The sequence below is a fragment of the Salvelinus fontinalis genome, chromosome 26 (genome assembly GCF_029448725.1).
Source record: "Salvelinus fontinalis isolate EN_2023a chromosome 26, ASM2944872v1, whole genome shotgun sequence".
Taxonomy (NCBI): domain Eukaryota; kingdom Metazoa; phylum Chordata; class Actinopteri; order Salmoniformes; family Salmonidae; genus Salvelinus; species Salvelinus fontinalis.
Genome location: NC_074690.1, coordinates 33,196,912 through 33,215,101, shown reverse-complemented (window position 1 = coordinate 33,215,101; position 18,190 = coordinate 33,196,912). Strand labels below are relative to the sequence as shown.

General features: G+C 42.4%; 1 protein-coding gene across 2 annotated transcripts; it reads right to left on the bottom strand.

The window, feature by feature from the left end:
- Positions 1-1,420: 1,420 nt before the first annotated feature.
- LOC129824145 (microtubule-associated protein RP/EB family member 2-like) lies at positions 1,421-16,730 on the bottom strand. Of its 2 annotated transcripts, none has more exons than XM_055883536.1 (7): positions 16,658-16,730; positions 5,640-5,767; positions 4,848-4,993; positions 4,375-4,594; positions 3,690-3,847; positions 3,098-3,256; positions 1,421-2,802 (listed from the first exon to the last, which is right to left on the bottom strand). In XM_055883536.1, exons 2-7 carry the CDS (start codon positions 5,758-5,760, stop codon positions 2,722-2,724), a joined length of 885 nt encoding a protein of 294 aa, XP_055739511.1. In that variant the 5' UTR covers positions 5,761-5,767; positions 16,658-16,730; the 3' UTR covers positions 1,421-2,721. The 2 variants fall into 2 exon arrangements, with proteins under 2 accessions (XP_055739511.1, XP_055739510.1); XM_055883535.1 differs by lacking the exon at positions 16,658-16,730 and adding an exon at positions 8,568-8,828.
- Positions 16,731-18,190: the final 1,460 nt, after the last annotated feature.

Sequence of the window (18,190 nt, the reverse complement as noted above, 5' to 3'; positions counted from 1 at the left end):
TGGTGGGATTATGGAGTTGGAGCCACGGGAGGCCAAGGATGACTTTGTGCACGGGTGCTGAAGGGATGAGGAAGGAAAGGCTTTCCTGGTGCTTGCTTCTAACGGTGAGGGTGAGTGGAGCTGTGACGTGCGTAATAGTGCTGGATCCCAATGGTCGCATATCCAACACTTGGACCAGAAACGGAGTGGAGAATGGGTATGAGGTGAAGTGCAGGGAGAAGACAAGGGCCTGGTTAATAAAATTCCCTGCGGCACCGGAATCCACTAGAGCTATAGAAACAATAGAAGAGTGAAATCAATACTAAAAAAGGTGATGGAAAGCTCATGCCTAACATAGAGACGGATGATCACGGGGCCATCCCTCTGCTCTCGTGGATTTGGGACATACCGGACAGCGTTGAAGCTGATGCCCCTCCCGGTCGTAATAGGGACAGAGCCTTAACTGTCTCTGACAGCGACGCTCAGCCGCGGGGAGATGTGTGGCCCCTACCTTCATGGGTTCAAGCTCTGACTGTCAACGAAGGAGGGAGAGAGGCGATGGAGTTGCCAACGCTCCCGAAAAAGGTTACCCAGACGAATGGCCATCGTGATGAGTGTGTCCAAGGTTAGATTAGCATCTCAACTCCGTCTGGACCTCTTCGCACAATCCTCTTCTGAATAGGGTGCAGAGCACCGGCTCATTCCATCCGCTGGATGCTGCCACTGTCCGAAAGGTGAGTGCATACTCCGCCATGGTCTGGCCATCCTGCCGTAGTTGGAGTAGGAGCTCACCCCCCTCTCTGCCCTCCGGTGGATGGTCGAAGACCCCCCTGAACAGAGCAATGAACCCCTCATAGGAACCCAGCTCCTCCTCTCCTCTCTCTCAGATGGCCGTAGCCCACTCCAACGCCTGTCCGGTCAACAGGGAAATAACTGTGGCAACCTCAGACCTCTCCGTGGTGGGGGCTCCCATCTGATGATGAGTGAAATAGAGGGAGCACTGGAGTAGGAAGTCACAGCATTTGGAGGGAGACCCGTCATATTTGTCCGGGAGGGACAAACAGGCATCGCTGACTTGGGCAGACTGTTGGATGGGCTGGGGTGCTGGCTCGACTTGTGGTAGAGAAATGTCTGACAAGGAAACAACCAATGCTGCCTGGTAACTGATAACAAAAGAGTGCTATATAAAGGGTAAGTAATTAGGGAGTAATGAAGTCCAGGTGTGACTGATGAGACGCAGGAGTGCGTATAGATGGGTTGCCAAGACCAGTGGTTAGTAGACTGGCGACGTTGAGCGGAAGTAAAGATTGGTTATTTGATGGATAAGACAACGTAATGAAACACTCCCTTTGACTGAAAAGGTGAAAGGTTTTATTACAGCAAATCCATCCAAATCTCAACAGTTTTAAATAGCAAGTTAAACATACAAAACACAGCTCACTTAACATAGTTGTTTTTTATTAAATATGTAAAAAGCAGGTCAAGTTATTCACAAATAAAATGCAAACATGCAACACATTTTGGGGAATGCATAATGAGTGGGACATCAGAAGAAAAACATGATCTATTTATAATTATTAACAGTACATGTTTACATTCCTTTTCATTTACACAACATACGACTAAAGTATTATGGTGCACTGCCGAGTTCAATAAGAATAAATGCAACATTAAGAAAGGGTATACAATATACGTACTTGGAATATAGTATGTCAAATTACTCAGTGAACTGACTCACAACTTTCCCTAAGACCTGTGGTTCAAAAGTCATATGAAAACATCTGAAATATACCCGACTTCCATTGAATACGACGGTGGCTAGTTGCTCTTGAAGTTTAAAAAAAAATGTTTGTGATCATACTAGTCTACACTAAAATGTGCTCCCTTTCCCTTATGATGAAGCCATACTGATGAATCAACCTTGTTTCTGTCACTGTAGCACCAAATAAGGCATTTTTGAGTACGCACTGATTATCAAAATTCTTTGAAATGCTGAAGACAGTCACATACTAGTCATAATTTGTCTAACTAACTTACTACTACTTTTCATTAATGATTCCCATGGACTGAACTGCCTCCCATCGCGTAGAGGCCATATCAAGTCTCCTTAGTTTTTAATAAATATTGTTTTTGCATTTCAATTTGTAATTGTGTGAATTGTGAGAATCTAAGGATAGATTGTCCATTCCAGAGTCCAATGACATTGCAACATATGGAGGAAGGTTAAATAGGAGCTACTACCGGCCCTTCAGGGCTTTTGCTTATTGCGTTCTCCTGATTAATATGGTTGATATGTACAAGTCTTAAAATAAACAACTTTGAAACAACGTACATAATGGATGGATCATGGGACCGACCGAGGCTGGCAACATAACACATGCTGTCAGATAAAAACACTGTCTACTCCATATTACAATTTCATCAAATAGAGAATTTTGAATGGCGTATTTTTTTCACCCTTTTTCAATGGCCTTGGAAACTTCTGTGATGGTCTGAGCTTTTCTGCATTTCACCGACAGTCAACAAAACACAGAATGCAGAACGACTGAGGGATATATAAAATTTAAAAAAGAGTCGTGCTTCTTTTCACGAGTTTGCTTCATGTGCTCAGTCTTCAAGAGAACAAAAAAGAAACAAACCATTAGGAAAAAATTGTAATAAAAAGAAACAAAAAAATAAAACCTGTAACAAAGTTCTCACAAAATAAAAGGGCATGGTGGTGGGGACACGGAGGGATGGCAGTCAGTACTCATCCTGCTGATCATCAGGAACCTCCTCTTCATGGACCCCTGGGTCCACGTCCTCTCCCTCTCCTGCGCCTTCCTAAGGGGACACAAGCGGTCATAGCAAAATGTTAGGGCAACAGCCGCCATAGATCTTTTCAAGTAATTAACAGCATTAGGTAACCTAAATCAATTTATCAAATAATCAAACAAAGACCTGTGATTACAAATAAAATATCTCCCTAGAAAAGAATAAGAATCAAAATATTTACTGTCCAATCTAGTACGAACATTCTAGAATCTAAAACAAATGTTGCACAACAACAACCCACACCCAATCCTCTTTGGGAAACTCCTATGAATAATCACTGAAGAGCCAATAACAGCCGATTGACCTGTTCGTCTGCAGAGTACAGGATCTCCATTAGCCTCTCCACGAACTGTGCGCTCTCCTGACCTTGCTCCTGTGCCAGCACTTCCACCTCCCGCAGCTTTCCAAAGTAAAAATCCCTCTCCTTCTCCACCCCCTCCAGTGCAAGTTTTAATGTGTTCACCTGCACACAACGAGACAGACAAATTGATATTCCTTTCATATCTTGTTATTTGACTTTAAACAACAAATTTGTCTGTGTGTAAACTGTTTTTGCAGTATTAATGATTTTTCTATTGTCAATCAAATCCAAATGGTCACGTGCGCCATCATAAAACTATTGCTGTTATACACTGCTGCTCCTCTGATACCCAACTTCTTGTTTCTCGGATCCTTTTCATGTTTCTGGTAATCTAATCCTTGTAAAATCAGGATTATGGAATTATCATTCAAGGCAGTTTGTAATTACTTATGATTTTGGTTCTGCCAAAAACAATACACATCTTTCTTACAAATCTTACCAGTGAGTCCAACTTAGATATATTAAGTTATAATGACGTTGTTGTAGTAACTTGTATATATGAAATTGTTATGATGCAGTAGTAGTGGCTTTTTACCTGGTCATTGAGCAATGTGACCTGTGCTTCCAGTTCCCGCTCTCCTTTGGCCGGAGTTGTCGTTGCAACTGGGATTCTTTTGGCTGAAGAGGGTCTGGAGGATGGATGGGGGCTGCAAGGGTTTTGTTTCGGCGTTGTTGCGCTCGCCTTGGTGGCTCCTGAACACAAATATAGGTTAGTCAGTCAGTTTCCTAATCTACGTAAACAATGTCTGCTTTACAGAGGGGTATACTACAATCAATGCAGAGTTCTTCCAAAAGAATATAAGATGGGCGCTGCACTACCTTGTGGACTTGCTGCGCCACTATGTAAACTCTTTTTTTACTATATTTGTTATCATTTAAGGCTCGAGATTGCAAAAAATGGAAATTAGAGATTTTTGCATTTTTTAACACCTGAGTCCAAAGGGGGACAGAGCCTCCTTACAGGCATCCCCCCACCTTACTCATCACTATCACCTATTTCAAAACTCCTGGAGAGCTAACTTACCAGAATGAACTACAAATGTTCTGGTTTAATAAGAAAGCTACACTTTCTTTTTGGTTGTCAAGTCAATTAGACCATACCCATTTCAAGTTGATCTTTCTCAAAAATAAACTGTTATTTCAGAGTATTTAGGCAAGTAAACTGGCTAACTCATTGATCCTGCTTTCTATTATACCCCTCAGGCGGCTGGTCTTCTTACCTGCAGTGGGGGAGCTGGCTGCGTGGTGTTGAGACTTCTTTGGCAGGTTGAAGATCTGCTCACCGGGGTCAGGTGGGGGGATGGCATCCTGACCCTGTCTGGCCTGAAGTGGGTCGTAATCTTTACCGTCGTAGTTGGCATCAAAGAACCTCTTGAACCACTGGATGAAGTCAAGGTTGTCCTGAAATCTAGCTTTCACCAGCTTTTCCACAGGAATAATCTTCAGAGAGAAGTGGAAAGAAATGATCAAGAACCAAATATTGGGGTACTCGTTTTATAATCTGCACTTCACGTGATATGACACATTCATTTAAAAATATTTTTTAGGAGCAAAGTGAGTGTGTGTTTGTTCAATCAAATATAGCCTGGGCTAGCCATAGTAACTAAAGAAAAGCCATATCTAATGGTAAACTGTTATAAGTAGCTACAGTAGGTCCCGTCAAAACACTACTCACTCAGCCTCATTCTCTCACCTTGTCCACATTCATTCTCTTGAAGGAGGCCTGCAGCAGCTTGAAGTTGTGAATGTACTCATGCTCAAATTTAGCTTGGAACTTAACCTTCTTAAGACTGACGCAGCCAGGGAAGAGCAAATCCATGAACTGGCAGTAGGCCGCTCCTACAAGTGAATGAAAACAAAACCACGTCAGAAGATGTGACACAAAACTACAATTTGTTTCTCTTCTGATACAGGTTCGAAACTAATGATAATGAACAAATTATATTTTTCAGGCATACGCTTGATCGAAATATTTCACAGCACTGACATTAGCCAACCTGTACACAACACTACCTACGGCAGACCAGACACAACAGCCTTGACAGCGCTGGAAGTGACAAGCAGCTATAACCTCAAAATAGTACCATTAGCACACCTTGCTACAGGACTGTGTGTGGTTCAGCAGAGATTGGATTACTTGGGGCAGCATGGCATGGTAGCCACAGCAAGTGCGCAAACTAGTTGTATTAATAGCACTATCCGTCTTCTCTGTCAGAGCAAGGATAGGTTAGGAGCAGGGTTAGGTTTACACCAGGTTTCTTTGACAATACACATTACTTTACCTATTACCAGGTCATTAGCAGAAGCTTAGTGTGGAACAGAGGAAAAGCATGGACATATCTCTCCCTTCCAATACTGCATCTCTCTTCCTTTCATCCTGCATCTCCCTTTCTATGCTAGGCCTATATCCTGAGCCCATAATGAGGTCCTTGGGTCTGGAAGGAAGAACAGTTTGCGGCAAGGTTAACAGGGTAATTATTCTTACCTGAGGAGAGCTGCTCCACTTTAGTGTAGTTCAGACCGAGAAGATCGTTAACCCAGGCAGTGATGTCATGCCTGCTCATAGTCTCCTGGGTTATTGAGGTAGAATATACGTTGACTGCCATTCCCCAACTGCAAAAGACAGAAAAGGCACTTTCTCCAAAACAATCTCAAAATAAGGATTTTTTTGTAATCTCTTTTACAGAATAGTTAGCCAACATGTTCTGTACACACAATTGTTGACCAACAGATAAAAGCCACCATGTAATTTTCAACTACTAACATTAAATGTAAAGTGATGCGGTAGCAAAGATGACGCAAGGCAGATAACATCAATACAAACCATCAAGGAGAAACTCGACAGCAAGCCAGTAAACCTCCGCCTATAAACAGAGCTACTAGTAACGAAATAAAAGCACACTGGTCTCAAATCAAATTATGTGAGATCAGTGTGTATGCTGATTTTCATTCCAACCAATTTCCACTGTCAAAATGACCAGGTGGCGAATCGCATCTCTGCATGTCTGGCAGACATATCAGTGTGGATGACGGATCACCACCTCAAGCTGAACCTCGACAAGACGGAGCTGCTCTTCCTCCCGGGGAAGGACTGCCCGTTCCATGATCTCGCCATCACGGTTGACAACTCCATTGTGTCCTCCTCCCAGAGCGCTAAGAACCTTGGCGTGATCCTGGACAACACCCTGTCGTTCTCCACCAACATCAAGGCGGTGGCCCGTTCCTGTAGGTTCATGCTCTACAACATCCGCAGAGTACGACCCTGCCTCACACAGGAAGCGGCGCAGGTCCTAATCCAGGCACTTGTCATCTCCCGTCTGGATTACTGCAACTCGCTGTTGGCTGGGCTCCCTGCCTGTGCCATTAAACCCCTACAACTCATCCAGAACGCCGCAGCCCGTCTGGTGTTCAACCTTCCCAAGTTCTCTCACGTCACCCCGCTCCTCCGCTCTCTCCACTGGCTTCCAGTTGAAGCTCGCATCCGCTACAAGACCATGGTGCTTGCCTACGGAGCTGTGAGGGGAACGGCACCTCAGTACCTTCAGGCTCTGATCAGGCCCTACACCCAAACAAGGGCACTGCGTTCATCCACCTCTGGCCTGCTCGCCTCCCTACCACTGAGGAAGTACAGTTCCCGCTCAGCCCAGTCAAAACTGTTCGCTGCTCTGGCACCCCAATGGTGGAACAAACTCCCTCACGACGCCAGGACAGCGGAGTCAATCACCACCTTCCGGAGACACCTGAAACCCCACCTCTTCAAGGAATACCTAGGATAGGATAAAGCAATCCTTCTGCCCCCCCCCCTTAAAAGATCTAGATGCACTATTGTAAAGTGGCTGTTCCACTGGATGTCATTAGGTGAATGCACCAATTTGTAAGTCGCTCTGGATAAGAGCGTCTGCTAAATGACTTAAATGTAATGTAAATGTAAATTGCTTAACAACATCTATTACAATTTATCTCCATGCATATCCCATGTTAGGTTCAGTAATGTAATAACATGTTAGTAATGCGGTTATAAGATCGGGATGCCCAATTTAGCTGAAATGTATGCAGACTATCGACTCTTGTAAACACACTCATAACAGGAGTTTGAGAATGGGTGTAGCACAACATCTATATGTGATGAGTGTATGGTGTAGCATCTATATGTGATGAGGAGGAGCAGATTGAGTTTGTTTGTTTTTTTCTCATCCATTTTCATAATGAAGAGTTGATATGTTATCTTCAGAAACATCAACAGAGCAAAGTGACATGAAAGTGATGACTGCCAACAAATGTTTGAAACTGTTGATCACCCTTCACAGTAAATGCAAAAATGGTCTTTATGTGTAGCCTACATTATGCAAAAGCCTTGTAAAGTGCAGCAAAAAAATAACGTTTTTCACAGCTTTGGTATTTTGAATATTTTCATTCTAATGATGAGGCAGGCTGGAGCATATAATATCAAAATGTAAGACGTGAATTGCTGTTGCAACATATTATATTCTCAAATGGGTATCCGAAAAAATAACGGGCCTGGTGCTTAGCCAAATGTCTACCACTATCTATCGCTCCACCATTCTAAGTGCAAACATTCAGCTAAAGAGTTTAAATCGTTTGTCACTGATACGGAGGGCTGGCTATAATGCGACGGATAATGCATTTCCATTTGATAGAAATATGGTAACAGCTAACGTTATTCTACAATTACATCAAGCGCATAGTCAACATCCTAACAGCTAAACCCTAAACATGAATGGCAAAAACTGACAAGATTTCGGTTTCCAACTATCCTCTTTCATTGATTGTGCACTGAGACAGAAAATCGGACAGCCGTTCTCGTGTCAACAAAGCGGATGTACTGCTAGCTTTGTTCGCTCATTGGCTCTACTTGACCCACACAAACGAGTTTATAATTTGAACAGCCTGGGTTTAAAACCATGTCATAAAATAAACGGAATAGCTAAAACAGTAACGGTGCCCCTTTTCCCAGAACACATGATTAGGTAGCGTAGGGCCAACAATAATATTCTAGCAGCTATTGCTATCATTACAGTCAAGACAGTGACTGTATTTGACAATGAAGCAAGCTAACTTGCTAGTTTTTTTCCACAGCGGTCCCATTTCCAACTGGCCAGACAATGTGTGTTATTTACGTTTAAATGTCACCGATTTCGCTTTGGCATTATTGTGAACTTGCAGGGGCCTCCTCAAGACAATTTACGCCATGGTCAAGAAAGTCACCAAGAAGGAAATACATCCAACGTTATGCACGAGCCGATACGTTGTAACAGAATTGAAAAGGAGCGAGCCGATGGCGTGGAAAAATCCAATGCTCGTGAAACAAATGTTCAGAGTTTTGCAGCAACCTTATTATTGCTCAAAGCCTTGCTATGAAGCCACGCCAAATGCGGCATTTGCACTGATTTACCTGTAGGCGCGCTCTCCTCGCACTGTATTTTTTCTGTAAGGAATGCAGTTGGATCCGTCCGTTGGGATGATGTCGTTGTTATTCTCTCCATTTGGGGACAGTGCTTGGGTGGGACCTGGCATTGGGTCTCTAAAATATTGAACAGATTATCTGTTCTCTTTTTATGAAAGGACGATGCGATATAAAGTGCCGCACCTCGGGCTCGTTCTCCTGTCTGCTTATTCTTCACAAATCTGACTCTGGTGACGTAGGTGCACCCTAACCAACCACGTGACTGGTGATGGGGGCGCGCTTCTTGGACAGTGGACGGAGAATTCCACGAATAGAAACCGAAGGGACATAGCATACATTCATACACACACATATATATAAACCTTTATTTAACTAAGCAAGTCAGTTAAGAACAAATTCTTATTTACAATGACGGCCTACCAAAAGGCCTCATGCGGGAAGGGGGCTGGGATTAAAAATATAAATAAATTAAATAAAAATATAGGACAAAACACACATCACACAAGAGAGACAACACTACATAAAGAGAGGCCTAAGATGACAACATAGCATGGTAGCAACACATGACAACACAGCATGGTAGTAACACAACATGACAACAACATGGTAGCAACACAATATGGCAGCAGAACAAAACATGGTACAAACATTATTGGGCACAGACAGCAGCACAAAGGGCAAGAAGGTAGACAACAATACATCACGAAAAGCAGCCACAACTGTCAGTAAGAGTGTCCTTGAATGAGTCTTTGAATTTGAGTGTTTTGGTGTTTGAGTGTTTGTTGCAGCTCAATCCAGTCGCTAGCTGCAGTGAACTGAAAAGAGGAGCAACCCAGGGATGTGTGTGCTTTGGGGACTTTTAGCAGAATGTGACTGGCAGAATGGGTGTTATGTGTGGAGGATGAGGGCTGAAGTAGACATCTCAGATAGGGGGAATGAGGCCTAAGAGGGTTTTATAAATGAGCATCAACCAGTGGGTCTTGCGAAGGGTATACAGAGATGACCAGTTTACAGAGAAGTAGAGTGCAGTGATGTGTCCTATAAGGAGCAATGGTGGCAAATCTGATGTCCGAATGGTAAAGAACATCTAGCCGCTCGAAAGCACTCTTACCTGCCGATCTATAAATGACGTCTCCGTAATCTAGCATGGGTAGGATGGTCATCTGAATCAGGGTTAGTTTGGCAGCTGGGGTGAAAGAGGAGCGATTAAAATAGAGGAAACCAGTTCTAGATTTAACTTAAGGGGTGGCAGGTAGCCTATTTGTTAGAGCGTTAGGCCAATAACCGAAAGGTTGCTGGGTCAAATCCCCGAGCTGACATGGTAATCTGTTGTTCTGAACAAGGCAGTTAATCCACTGTTCCCCAGTAGGATGTCATTGTAAATAAGAATTTGTTCTTAAATGACTTGCCTAGTTAAATAAAGCTTACATTTAAAACATCTTTAAAAAAGATTTAGTCTTCAGCTTTGATATGTGCTGAGAGAAGGACAGTGTACCATCTCGCCAAACACTCAAACTTTAGAGCTTGACTACCTCAAGCTCTAAACCATCAGAGGTAGTAATCACACCTGTGGGGAGAGCGGCATTCTTCTTACCAAACCACATGACCTTTGTTTTGGAGGTGTTCAGAACAAGGTTTAGGGCAGAGAAAGCTTTGTTGTAGTGTTTAACACAAAATCCGGGAAGGGGCCAGTTGAGTATAATACTGTATCATCTGCATATAAATGGATGAGAGAGCTTCCTACTGCCAGAGCTATGTTGTTGATGTAAATTGAGAGGAGCGTGGGGCATATGGCCACTTTCTCACTCATACGCTAAAAATGCTTTCTTTATTTTGTGTCTCTGCTTCAATAGCTGGTCTACTTGTAGATATTTAAATGACAGGACTAAATTATAAGATTATGCATCTATTGTGCTTAGTGGCGACTCGTCATTCACCTGTTTTGAGCCCCACATAAAAAAAATACAAAATCTTTTTTTAGGCTTGCCTGTTTTGCATGTTATTTTGGCATTAATACATGTCACATATCAGTTTGCAAACAATGTCAAAAATATATATCATTAAGTTAATAAAGCCGCATACAAACATGGTCTCTTTTTTGTTTTCTTGAGTAACGCTTCGATCACACCAACAGCGTCATTGCATTTTGGTACAGCAGAATGACATTAATTTCCAATGAAACGCTGCGCTTGCCTAGTGGTGCAAACGTTGGATTTATCGAATGTATGCGTCAAACTGTATGCGTAGACGGCTTGACAGAAATGGTAGCAGAAGGTGAATGTTGAACTTTTGTTGCATACATATTCAGATGATGCTGTGTACTATTTTGTGCAATGACGCTGTTGGTGTGTTCGAAGCGTAAGGAGGCTCCAAAATGCAGGTGTTTCAGCCTAGCTCAGTGCTTTGTGTGGTGGTGGGGCAAACCAGCGTAAAATACGGAGCGTTGCGCCTTGATTGGCTCAGTGTTCTGTCACTAATGGGGACACTATGGGTAGAGCTCGAAAATTCAACCCCCTTAAGTGCTACCATAGAGTTGCATTAGAAGTGCCCATCCAAGAAGACTCAAGGTCATTGGCCACAGATAGAATGATGTCAAATCACATTATATCTACAGTAGGTTTGATTGGACTGATCATGTCAACATCACACTTTCAAAATCTTAGCTAGCAGACATCATCATGAATCAAGTCGACAATCTACTGGCAAATCCTTTTTAATCCATGTCATATGAAGAGAAATAATAATGATGAGAAATTACAGATAAAATGTATCGGTGCTCCTGGGCCATTGGACATAAACAATACACAACAAGTAGGAAATCACAAATTCAACAATGAGTGGTTTGGAAGGATTCAGTGGTTACCTGCAAGCATTGCAAAGCAATCATTAGCCTGCTATTCAGTGGAGTGGCTGTGTGGTTTCAAGTCTAAGATTAAGAGTCTCTTTTCCTAGTTTGACAGAGTGCCAGAGTTCCTCTGTGGAGATGGGAGAACCTTCCAGAAGGACAACCATCTCTGCAGCACTCCACCAATCAGGTCTTTGTGGTAGAATGGCCAGACAGAAGCCACTCCTCAGTAAAAAGGCATATGACAGCCCACTTGGAGTTTGCCAAAAGGCAGTTAAAGGCCTCTCAGTCTGATGAAACCAAGAATGAACTCTTTGGCCACTTCTGGAGGAAACCTGGCACCATCCCTACGGTGAAGCATGGTGGTGGCAGCATCATGCTGTGGGGATTTTTTTCAGCTGCAGGGACTGGGAGACTAGTCGGGATTGAGGCAAATATGAACGGAGCAAAGTACAGAGAGATCCTTCATGAAAACCTGCTCCAGAGCACTCAGGATCTCAGACTGGGGTGAAGGTTCACCTTCTAACAGGACAACAACCGAAAGTACACAGCCAAGACAACGCAGGAGTGGCTTCGGGACAAATCTCTGAAAGTCCTTGAGTGGCCCAGCCAGAGCCCAAACTTGAACCCAATCTAACATCTCTCGTGAGACCTGAAAATAGCTGTGCAGCGACGCTCCCCATCCAACCTGACAGAGCTTGAGAGGATCTGCAGAGAGAATGGGAGAAACTCTCCAAATACAGGTGTGCCAAGGTTGTAACGTCATACCCAAGATGACTCGAGGCTGTAATCGCGGCCAAAGGTGCTTCAGCAAAGTACTGAGTAAAGTGTCTGAATACTTATGTAAATGTAATATTTCAGTCTTTTATTTGTAATAAATTAGCAAAAATGTCTAAAAAACGTTTTTTGCTTTGTCATTATGGGGTATTGTGTGTAAATTGATGAGGTGAAAAAACTATTTAAAGGGGTCTGAATAGTTTCTGAATGCACTGTACATAGCGGACCGCACTGGCCCCACTGACACGCCACACTGCTGGGAGCAGTAAAGGGTCAGCTGTAGGGCAGCACCTGGTTAGGCCGGGCGGGTAAAGACCTGCCTTGCTCAAGGACACAATAGTTGTAGGTTGCAGCTGAGAAAGGGATGCCAGTAACCTCTGGTTGCCAGTTGACTGATTCCTGTGAATCCTGACAGATTCTCCCAGATTCAGACATTCCAACCATTCCAACGATTATTGTCATATAGAGTTAGGATTGCAAAGCTGCCAGCAATTTACTAAAATTACCGGAATCTATAGTAATTTAGGTCATTAACAGGTAATATATGGCAATCTATTGCAATTGTAGTCATTTTTGGTCTGTTCTAACTAGAGGTCAACCGATTAATCGGAATGGCCGATTAATTAGGGCCGATTTCAAGTTTTCATAACAATTGGAAATCGGTAATTTTGGACGCCGATTTTGCAAAAAACATTTTTTACACCTTTATTTAACTAGGCAAGTCAGTTAAGAACACATTCTTATTTTCAATGACGGCCTAGGAACGGTGGGTTAACTGCCTTGTTCAGGGGCAGAATGACAGATTTTTACCTTGTCAGCTCAGGGATTCAATCTTGCAACCTTACGGTTAACTAGTCCAACGCTCTAACCACCTCCCTCACGAGGAGCCCGCCTGTTACGCGAATGCAGTAAAAAGCCAAGGTAAGTTGCTAGCTAGCATTAAACTTATCTTGTAAAAAACAATCAATCAATCAATCAATCATAATCACTAGTTATAACTACACATGGTTGATGATATTACTAGTTAATCTAGCGTGTCCTGCGTTGCATATAATCGATGCAGTGCGCATTCGCGAAAAAGGACTGTCGTTGCTCCAACGTGTACCTAGCCATAAACATCAATGCCTTTCTTAAAATCAATACACAGAAGTATATATTTTTAAACCTGCATATTTAGCTAAAAGAAATCCAGGTTAGCAGGCAATATTAACCAGGTGAAATTGTGTCACTTCTCTTGTGTTCATTGCACGCAGAGTCAGGGTATACGCAACAGTTTGGGCCGCCTGGCTCATTGCGAACTAATTTGCCAGAATTCTACGTAATTATGACATAACATTGAAGGTTGTGCAATGTAACAGGAATATTTAGACTGATGGATGCCACCCGTTAGATAAAATACGGAACAGTTCCGTATTTCACTGAAAGAATAAATGTTTTGTTTTCGAGATGATAGTTTCCGGATTCGACCATATTAATGACCTAAGGCTCATATTTCTGTGTGTTATTATGTTATAATTAAGTCTATGATTTGATAGAGCAGTCTGACTGAGCGATGGTGGGCACCAGCAGGCTCGTAAGCATTCATTCAAACAGCCCTTTCCTGCGTTTTGCCAGCAGCTCTGCTGTTTATGAATTCAAGCCTATCAACTCCAGAGATTAGGCTGGTGTAACTGATGTGAAATGGCTAGCTAGTTAGCTGGGTGTGCGCTAATAGCGTTTCAAACGTCACTCGCTCTGAGACTTGGAGTAGTTGTTCCCCTTGCTCTGCATGGGTAACGCTGCTTCGAGGGTGGCTGTTGTCGATGTGTTCCTGGTTCGAGCCCAGGTAGCGGCGAGGAGAGGGATGGAAGCTATACTGTTACACTGGCAATACTAAAGTGTCTATAAGAACATCCAATAGTCAAAGGTATATGAAATACAAATCGTATAGAGAGAAATAGTCCTATAATTACTACAACCTAAAACTTCTTACCTGGGAATATTGAAGACTCATGTTAAAAGGAACCACCAGCTTTCATATGTTCTCATGTTCTGAGCAAGGAACTTAAACGTTAGCTTTCTTACATGGCACATATTGCACTTTTACTTTCTTCTCCAACACTTTGTTCTTGCATTATTGAAACCAAATTGAACATGTTTCATTATTTATTTGAGGCTAAATTGATTTTATTGATGTATTATATTAAGTTAAAATAAGTGTTCATTCAGTATTGTTGTATTGTCATTATTACAAATAAAAAAATAAAATAAAATAAAAAAAAAATCGGCCGATTAATCGGTATCGGCTTTTTTTGGTCCTCCAATAATCGGTATCGGCGTTGAAAAATCATAATCGGTCGACCTCTAGTTGCAACACTCACTACAGAGTTCCAAACTGCCTCTGGAAGCAACGTCAGCACAATAAATGTTTGTCGGAGGCTTCATGAAATGAGTTTCCATGGTCGAGCAGCCGCACACAAGCCTAAAATCACCATGCGCAATGCCAAGCGTCGGCTGGAGTGGTGTAAAGCTCATCACCATTGAACTCTGGAGCAGTGGAAAAGCGTTCTTTACAGTGATGAATCACGCTTCACCATCTGGCATTCCGACGGACTAATCTGGGTTTGGCGGATGCCAGGAGAACACTACCTGCCTGAATGCAGTGAAAACTGTAAAGTTTGGTGGAGGAGGAATAATGGTCTGGGGCTGTTTTCATGGTTCGGGCTAGGCCCCTTGGTTCCAATGAAGGGACATCTTAACGCTACAGCATACAATGACATTCTGGACGATGCTGTGCTTCCAACTTTGTGGCAACAGTTTGGTAAAGGCCTTTTCCTATTTCAGCATGACAATGCCCCCAAGCACAAAGCGAGGTCCATACAGAATGGTTTGTCGAGATTGGTGTGGAAGAACTTGACTGGCCTGCACAGAGCCCTGACCTCAACCCTATCGAACGCCTTTGGGATGAATTGGAACGTCGACTGCGAGCCAGGCATAATCGCCCAACATCAGTGAACGACCTCACTAATGCTCGTGGCTGAATGGAAGCAAGTCCCCACAGCAATGTTCCAACATCTAGTGGAAAGCCTTCCAAGAAGAGTGAAGGCTGTTATAGCAGAAAAAAGGGGACCAACTCCTCTTGAGACGTTCGATGAGCTGGTGTCCACATACTTTTGGTCATGTAGTGTACTTTAGTTTACTAGTAAACTTCTAAAGTTTCCAGTAATATACCCTCTGTTTTGCAACCCTATGCATAATTGACATACCTTAGTGTGTGAATATAGAATGGATCTTTTGATCATCTCTGAACAATGAATTGAAACTTGTTTTGTTTTTATATATACAATTGGAATGAAATAGAAGCCAGCCTAAATTGTAATCTTCTGACAGTGCACACACTGTTTATTTTGGGTAAACTACAACACAGTGGACTATTCAGTCAGTGCACGCACACATGATTAATACAAAAATGTCCAAAGAGATTGTATGGAATTATTATGATTTAACAGATAAGTGTTCTCCATGCAAACATAATGACTGCAGAAATCATGCCATAAGGCAAAAATACCTAGTTGAACTGAGAATTTCAGATCTCAAGATATGCATTTTTTAGCAGCTGCTTTGCGGCATCAGCTGTCTGGGCCACCTTGCTGGCTGCAACTGAATTGCAGCATTGATTAGCACTGTACCATTGTGGTGTCATGCTGTTGAATGTGTTAAACCCGAGCAACAGTACAATTAGGATATGACTCTGGTGGCTGAGACTTGCAATGAACTTAATAGTTGAAAGTCATTTTTTACAAGCTTTTGCTTGGTTTTCGATATTCCAAGTTTGACATTCTTGCACCTTTAACAAGAGAGTTTTGGCTACAAACGTGCAGTCCCCTGTTCCGCGCACAGTGGTTTAAATGTGCATAAGTGTCAATTGTGAAAACGACACACAGACCAAAATGAAAGTGGAGTAGTGACTGAAACTTGCTAGCTAGTTGGCCAGCTGTCAAACCAAACAGTTAGCATGCTAGCTAGCTAATCAAGGCATAACCAGTCAACATCGGCTCGGTAGTTAGCACCAGAGACGGAAGAGGAAGCGAGACATCACACTGCTTAATTATTTCTGGTTCATATACTGTCAATTAACTAGCAGACCAGACCTTAGCTGCTTTAATGCATTGGTGCCCTGTTAAGATGACCGGAACTGACCACGTTTTTCTACGGTAAACGGCCAGAGTGGGACATCTTCATTTATCCACCATCTTTGCTAGTGTACTGTACACTGGACTAGCTAACCAGTTAGCAATAATTACAAACCCACTTTGACAGAAACTGGTGCCCAATATATTTACCACATTACATCGAGTATAATTCAAAAACATAACACTGTGTGCGGCCCATACATGTCCTGAAACATATTCCACACGTTTATTATTATGAATATATTTTTTTTATCACACATTGCAACCGTAGATCTTTGACTCACCAGTGAACTCAGATCCCAGGTTACGCCGTGTTAAAAAAACTGCTATATTTCTGAGTCACCACCTCTTTCCATTCATTGAAGGGATTCGATTAATCTGTCCCGGGTTCCCGTGCAGGAGTGTTTTGCAACGTGAAAGTTGATCGGAAGTCGGAATTAGGTAAAATCATGATGTCAGTGATCTTCAGGCCAGAAAGTGGGAGCTCTAGAAAAAAAAGATGCTAGATTTTCCGACTTGGAATTCCAAGTTGGATGACCGTTTTAAAACGATTTCCCCCGTCAGAGTTTTTTCTCGAGTTCCGATTTGTCTTGAACGCACTGAAGTCGGAAGTCTTAGATTTCCGAGTTTCCAGTTGTTCTGAACAAAAAAGGGCCAGGGTGAAATCGTCTCAAAAAAACAATTTAATTAAGCATTTGGGAGTAATGAGTAGGATTCACGTGCAAAAAGTGATTGCTTTTGATAAAAAATACTTGATCTGCCTTCCCAATGAAAACTAGTTCGAAAATGCAAACATAGCCTAGGTCTATATTGTATGGAAAAGAGATGCTTTATGTTTCTGGACAATGCACCAAGCTGCCTTGTATACAACATGACCCAGCATCACAGCCTCACAGATTACTGTTCGATTTGAGAATAGTGCTCCTCCCTCACCGCTGTTGCCCGGTCACGTCATGGGCCATAGACCGGTGTCACGCGGCTCAGCATAATCGAATCCACCGATTGTAGAAGCTGATGACGCCGACAACGGACACATATTTTCTTCGACAAGCGTTGCAGAAGCTAATGGGCTTGATCTGGAGTGATTGCGACCTGTCATAACTTGATGCGTTGCTCATTGAGGACAGCTGTATGTGGGCATCGAAGTAACCTAAGCGCTAAAGTGCCTCTCCCTCTCTCCTTGTTTTGTACATGATAAATAATGCATGCGCGCATTTATTTTATTATCATACAATAACACAATGTTTACAGATAATGCAATATGTTATTTAATTTCTTAATGCTTCATGTTTTATATTTTATATTTATTTTAAATTACGCAACTATGCATCTTGTACTTCAAATGAAGGGTTTATCCTTCAATATTCCTATTCCAAATTGGATATGATAAGTATATATAGTTTCCACATTTGCTAAATTAAGCTCTAAATCCAAACAAATGTCATGTGTTTGTTTAAATGTATCTTGTGAGGCTAGGAATACCATATAGACTTTTCTAATCATCCCAAAAATATTTCCCTTGGCATTTCTCTTAGCACACAGCAATTACATAAAGTGTCACAGAAAATCTCTCAGATATTGGTCAATCATAGTGTGCCATTTGCAAAAGTGTATACTCTTGGTCAGGGGTGCAACTTTGGTTTTAGAAGGGGGGGAACATAAAAAAAAGTTGCGCCCCTGCTCTTGGTGCCTGTTTCCCAGACACAGATTAAGCTCAATGGGTAATCTACATTAAGAACGCTTTTAGTCCTTTTCAACCCTTTAGGCTTAATATATGTCTAGGAAACGGGCCATTGAGGTACTCAGGTACATATCAT

Bases quoted from the DNA above. Each gene is read 5' to 3' on its own strand.
- LOC129824145 (XM_055883535.1), bottom strand. From the start codon at position 8,689: ATGCCAGGTCCCACCCAAGCACTGTCCCCAAATGGAGAGAATAACAAC. The intron at 5,768-8,567 runs GTAAATCAGTGC...TGTCTTTTGCAG, and splicing joins CGAGGAGAGCGCGCCTACAG to TTGGGGAATGGCAGTCAACG. The intron at 3,848-4,374 runs GTAAGAAGACCA...ATTTGTGTTCAG, and splicing joins AGCCAGCTCCCCCACTGCAG to GAGCCACCAAGGCGAGCGCA.